This window comes from Octopus bimaculoides, chromosome 3, assembly GCF_001194135.2.
Source record: "Octopus bimaculoides isolate UCB-OBI-ISO-001 chromosome 3, ASM119413v2, whole genome shotgun sequence".
NCBI classification, from domain to species: domain Eukaryota; kingdom Metazoa; phylum Mollusca; class Cephalopoda; order Octopoda; family Octopodidae; genus Octopus; species Octopus bimaculoides.
Window position 1 is genome coordinate 17,183,324 of NC_068983.1, and position 6,744 is coordinate 17,190,067.

Genomic DNA, 6,744 nt, shown 5'->3' on the forward strand with positions numbered 1-6,744 from the left:
CTACTACTACTACTACTACTACTAGGATAAAATGCGATAAATAAATACATATTTTGGGGGCGGTAAGTTGAAATAAAATATCAAGTAAGTTGAAATTAACTTCCAGATGCCACCCAGGGGTGATTTGAAATCGATTTTATTCCCCGATCCCACCTCTCTCTTCATGTACCATGCCTCCAGGCGTTGGCGATCATGAGCCTTCTTGATATGTCTTAAGATTCATGACTTTCCTTCGGAAGGATTTTGCAGTCGTTTCCTGTAGTCTTGTTCCAGTGTATTTACATTTTACTTTGCTAGTTTCCTGCCCTCTGGGGATTACCCTTGAGGCAGATGGCCTTTTTAACCAGGTCGGGACTGTCTGGTGCACGTGACATCAAGATATTCGGATTACCGGAGGGTAGGATTTCATCTTAGCTTCCGTAACTGAGAATGGTTTCGTATCATTTTAAAGTTTAGGTGAATTGAGATTAAACCTAAATTTCTATAACGGCGATTTCATATTATCTCCAATTCACGAACAATTTGATTCCTCAGTAAGGTAATTCAACACCATTTAAGTTGGTTATCGATTACAAATAAACGAAAGAAATACAAACAAAATATTTTCAGGATTTGAATAATTACGTTTGAGAGTAATTATTTACAGAGAAACAGACCGAACTGTAGTAAAGCAGAGAGTTAGATTATGTACATAGTATATATGATCAATTACATACTAGTGGTAACTGTAACAATAAAATGAAAAGGAAAGAATTATGTATAATTTATAAACAGAATGGCGTTCAGTAGCCTAAAGCAAATGAAAATATTGATCCACAACTAGTTATGTGCGAGGCAGCACTGCCTGGTTATGTGGATACCCTGTATAATCAATAATATATTCACATTCAAATGGATTCATATTTTTTCTAACCTTAAATAGGGATTTCAGATAATGTTCCGTAGAGATAAGCGATTTTATTAACGAATCATACCTTGATGCTGTGTGGATTGAGATCCCCGTTGACAGGCTACTGATCACTGGCCTTGTGCCTAAATTAGAAACCTTTGTTATATAGATAACTAGCTGAATTACTCAGCGTTGCCCGGGTTACTGCTGTTCTTATTCAGATCAGTAAACAATAAATATGAAGATATATATATTTTTTCTCATAACTATTTCAAGATATCTATATTTTATTAAAAAAATACTCAAATTGTAATGATAATAGAATTTAGAACTGAAAATCTGTCAATCTTGAAGCACCTCAGGGTAAACAATATTCATTGTGTAATTTTTTGTTGGTGTCCAAATGAATAAATTGTTGCTGCTTCCAACTCGCGAGCAACCAACATAGAGTTGGCTGTGGGAAAAGCATGTAGTAGAGATATGAAGTCCAACCATCTTGAAGGATTGACCCTGAGATTTGTTAAGTGAAATACTAAAACTTAGTTTGACTGGAAATTGAAGCCTCTGAAATTCAAATGGAATATCTGTTGGCATGAGAGGAAATTTCGCAATAAAGACATTTTCTTCTTTGTGACTACTTGTTATGATTGTTGCTTGTAGGACATGGGACTTCATGGAAGTAACAATTTAGCGAGTTCCATTACACAGGCGAGGTGTGTCAAGATTCTTAAGCAACATAGTGAGAGCATCCAGTTTTAGTGTCAAGTTATGCGGTGGCATCCCTGTAGGTTTAAGTGTGTTCAGAAATTCAACAGGGTATTCAACAGCCTGATCTTGATCGACTGATGTGAATTGATGGAAAAGTCATTTCTGATGTATCTTAATTTTTGAAGTTCATGATTGAGTTTATCAACCATTTCTTTAGTTGGAGCTTGTATAGCTCTTTCACATAGCCTGTTTAGGTTAGTGTAATTGACAATCACACATACACTCACACGAACATACACTGTCACATACACTTACGTACACGTACACTCTCACATACACTGACATACATATACTAATACAGGCACACACAGACACACATTTATGTAACGAACATGCAAACACACACACACACACACACTCACAGACACATACACACTCATATACAAATTGTGTGGTGGTGGTAGTGGTGGTATAAAATGTCCTTTACTGTGTGGTACGTAACGAACGCGCAAGCATACACACACGCACAAACACATACACACTCATATACAAACTGCGTCGTCGTCGTCGTCGTAGTATAAAATGTCCTTTACTCTGTCGTATGTAACGAACGTGCAAACACACATACACACTGACAGACGCATACACACTCATATACAGAATGTGTCGTTATCGTAGCAGTATAAAATGTTCTTTACTATTTCGTACGCAAGGAAGGCGCAAACACACACACACTAACAGACATATACATACTCATATACAAAATGTGTCGTTGTCGTCGTGGTATAAAATGTCCTTTACTATGTTGTAGGCAACGAACGCGCAAGCACACACTAATATACACATTCATATACAAAGTGTGTCGTCGCCGTCGTGGTATAAAATCTTCTTTACTACAGCGTACGTAACGGACGCACAAACATACACACACTCACAATGACAGACACATAAACACTCATATACAAAATGTGTCGTCATCGTGGTATAAAATCTCCTTTACTATGTCGTACGTAACGAACACACAAACATACACACACTGACAGACATATACACACTCATATACAAAATGTGACGTGGTGGTGGTATCGAACGTCCTTTACTATAGTTGACTATAGAAAGATTATTTTCGAGAAAATGTTATATTGCTTTAATGCAAATGAAAATAAAAATTACATGTTGACATTCGCAAAGTGTAATACTGTTACCTTGCAAAATTTTATTTGATTTGGTGTAGTAGTTTGAGAATGCATAGGGAACAGACAGACAGAGAGACAAAGAATTTTATATATAGAGAGATAAAATCGACTGAAAGCTGTTCAGCAAGCAAGATGGTTGGTGAAGATGGCTAGCTTTTCTAGCAAACTAAATATGATAACATGGAAAATAATCCTATTAAATGTCCTTTTATAAATTTATTTTATCAAGGTTTCGCTCCAAGGAAAAAAGGAATATTTGATTCGACTTCGTAACCCATGGGGTAAGACCGAATGGAAAGGCAAATGGAGCGACAGGTATGTAAATATTTATAAGCGTATAACACTTTCTGCCTGTTCACTCGTGTTTGCACACAGGTACTATAACAATAATGCTTCGTTTGTGGACAAGTGTTGTGTCAACTAAAGGTCGATGCATATGATATACGTAATATATAGTTTGAAACATAGTCAGATTGCGAGCGACAGAAAACCAGGTAATTGTGAGACAGTCAGCTTATTTCGCTTCATCAACCAAAAGCATCAATCTTTCAGTATTGTGACGGTTTGAAATACTGTATTTTTCGGGATGCACGTCGAATTTTTTAGACTAAGATTTAAGTCAAAAAGGTAGGTCGAGTTATACACTAAGACGACTACAGAGAACTTAAAATTCCATGTGAAATCACTGAAATTTTACTAATAAAATTTAAATACAAAGAAACAAAGAAACAGAAAAAGGAAAAAAAGGTAAAAAAAAGGTGCGCAGGCGGTTAAGCATCAGAAGGTGGAGGGGAGGGGGAAATGAGTTACGCACTCCAGAACAAAGGGTGTGCTCAGCCGTCTCCCGAAATCATGACTGCGATAGTGTTATCGTGGAGAATGGCCAACGACACTCGCTGCAGCAGGCACTCCTACTCGCAGGGCTCATTCCTCAGACAGGCCGCCGTTATCCTGATTTTGCAGAGGAAATCGGTACTGCGGGGTCCTAGAACACCTGAGGTCTCGACGGCGAGCGGCACAAACTGATAGCGGCCAGTCAGGCCTCTGTATTTATTTATTTATTTATTTATTTATTTATTTTTCTCTCTTCTGTGTTACGGGTGGCGATACTCGGATTTGCAGCTGATGCAGCAAAATTGGAGCCGGAGAACGTGTCGCTGCTCGTTGCATCCCAGGATTTGGAAAGACAGCGATAATGTTTTAATTACTTCAACTTGTATGCCTGAAATTAAGGTATTCGAATGGCTGTCTTTACTTGCTGGTGTGCTGGAATATCTTGTGGAGAATTGGGTTTGCTTTTTGTTTGCTTTGCTGGATTGGAATAGAGACAATACCCATGACATTCCCAGGCCTTCCTAGACAGGTGATACAAAAACTTTGGATGTTTTTCCCGAACCATTTATAAGTCAACACCCGCAGAAAAGGTATGAGTAGAGAAGGAATTCCAGTGGACCAATGTTCTTGGAAGGAAGAACCGGGTGAAGATATGAGTGCGGGCCCTGGGGTAGTGGACACAACAAAGAAGATGAGCGGAGGAGAGGTGAGTGGGACGGAAATGACTGAGATGATGGGACATGAACCCAACTAGTTCCGTGGAGAAGAGGCATTATAGCAGTAGTAGAAAAGGCAGAGAGTTAGGCACACTACAGCCAAATGGTTAAGAAGGTCGCTTTGCAACTAAAGAATGCAGGTTTCATTCCACCGTCTTATATTTGGGCATATGTGATTTTCTATAGGTGCAGGTGTGACTATCGTTAAGAAACTCGCTTTATAATCATGTGTATATAATTACTTATTATTTTGAAAGTAAAGTGAAGACGTGAGAATTGTTGGTTAGAGTATTCAGCTCATTTTGCTCTATTTCACTCAGTTGGCAAAAATGAGTTGTACTTGTAACAATTCAAAGAGCCATCTTCATTACGTTTTGTGACGCGTTAAATCTCCCTGAGAACTACGTTAAGGGTACGCGTGCTTCGTGGAATGCTCAACCACTTACACATTAAATTCACGAGCAGGCTGGTCCGTTGATAGGATCAACTGGAGCACTCGTTGTCGTAACCGACGGAAAGCCGCTTTTTCTTTTAATCCGAAAATGACAAATAGCATTTGTTTTATAAAATAATATTGTAATAAAGTTTTATTGAAAGACACCTTATTGTCAGCTGATTGTCAAAGACTTGATCATCAATGCATAACAACATTTTATTCATAACCATTTCATCTCCCCTGTCTATTCTAATGCTATTACAACAGTTTCTCCCCGGAAATAACTTCACCCTGATACACATCAGACCATTGTGCCTCTCCTACCCTGTTCACTTCCTTTCCTCTGTCTGTCCATCCCTATCTCCCTCTCTCCTCCATCCCTTGACCTCTCCGTCCCTCCCCTCCCCCTCCGTCTCACTCTCTCTCTTTCTTGCTTTAAAGGCTCCATATTAGATAATTATTTCCCAGAATTTCGATACCATGTCATCCCTTTCTGTCGTTCATAGTTTTGTACTGGATGTTTAAAATGAACATCAACCGCATCGATATCACCAGTTCTTGAGAACATGCAAAGGTGAAGAGTACTGCATCTTCTTCCTAACGAAGTCATAAAAAAAGTATGAAGATATAGGCGCAGGAGTGGCTGTGTGGTAAGTAGCTTGCTTACCAACCACATGGTTCCGGGTTCAGTCCCACTGCGTGGCACTTTGGGCAAGTGTCTTCTACTATAGCCTCGGGCCGACCAAAGCCTTGTGAGTGGATTTGGTAGACGGAAACTGAAAGAAGACCGTCGTATATATATACATATATATATATATGTGTGTGTGTGTTTGTGTGTCCGTGTTTGTCCCCCCCCACCCAACATCGCGTGACAACCGATGCTGGTGTGTTTACGTCCCCGTAACTTAGCGGTTCGGCAAAAGAGACCGATAGAATAAGTACTAGGCTTACAAAGAATAAGTCCTGGGGTCGATTTGCTCGATTAAAGGCGGTGCTCCAGCATGGCCGCAGTCAAATGACTGAAACAAGTAAAAGAGTAAAAGAGCAAGAGTATATGAACACTGTTGCCATGTTAACAGTTATTAGTTCTGTTGCCCAGTGGTGGTGGTAGTGACATGGCCCTCAGCTCCTAATAGAGTCATAGCAAATGACATGTCTTGTGGGTTATTTTGAGCCTGGCGGAGCTCGTCCTTCTCCAGGTCTTGACACACCTAATTTCTTTTAGACAGAAAGCATGAGACAGGAGAGAGAAAAAGAGAGTGAAAAAGAGAGAGAAGAATCGACCTCAGTATTTGGCTGCTACTTAATTTATTTACCGACCATTAAAAGATGAAAAGTAAAGCTGACTTCGGTAGGATTTGAACGGGAAGCATCTTATCCAACTCTATAACGATTCTGCCGGACTTAAGTTCGCTCGTAACAAAGTTGTAAACGGCGCTATAAGTTGTAGTCGAAGCAGAGTTCCTTCCCTTCTTTCATTATAGGGGAAAAGTTGAGTGTGCGTGTGTGTGTGCGTGTGTGTGTGCGTGCTTGAGTGTGTGCATTTGTTTGTGTGTGCATGTGTCAGTACTGAATGTTTTTTTATATAATTTTTTCTACTCTAGGCACATGGCCCGAAATTTTTGGGGATTAGATCGATTCAGTACGTAACTGGTACTTAATTTATCGACCCCAAAAGGATGAAAGGCAAAGTCGACCTCGGCGGAATTTCAAATATTATTATTATTATCATTATTGTTAAATACAAGGGTGGCGAGCTGGCAGAAACGTTAGCACGTCGGGCGAAATGCTTAGCGGTATTTTGTCTGCCGTTACGTTCTGAGTTCACATTCCGCCGAGGTCGACTTTGCCTTGCATCCTTTCGGGGTCGATGAATAAAGTACCAGTTACGCACTGGAGTCGATGAAATCGACTTAATCCCTTTGTCTGTCCTTGTTTGTCCCCTCTATGTTTAGCCCCCTTGTG

The 6,744-nt window shown here is 39.7% G+C and overlaps 1 protein-coding gene across 1 annotated transcript in view; it reads left to right on the forward strand.

Annotated features, from left to right (window-relative positions):
• LOC106873505 (calpain-A) overlaps window positions 1–6,744 on the forward strand; it is a 61,321-nt gene that overhangs the window by 5,147 nt on the left and 49,430 nt on the right. The window contains exon 2 of the mRNA XM_052966071.1: window positions 3,023–3,108. Within this exon, the coding sequence (XP_052822031.1) occupies window positions 3,023–3,108 (86 nt within the window). The remainder of the gene's footprint in view (window positions 1–3,022; window positions 3,109–6,744) is intronic.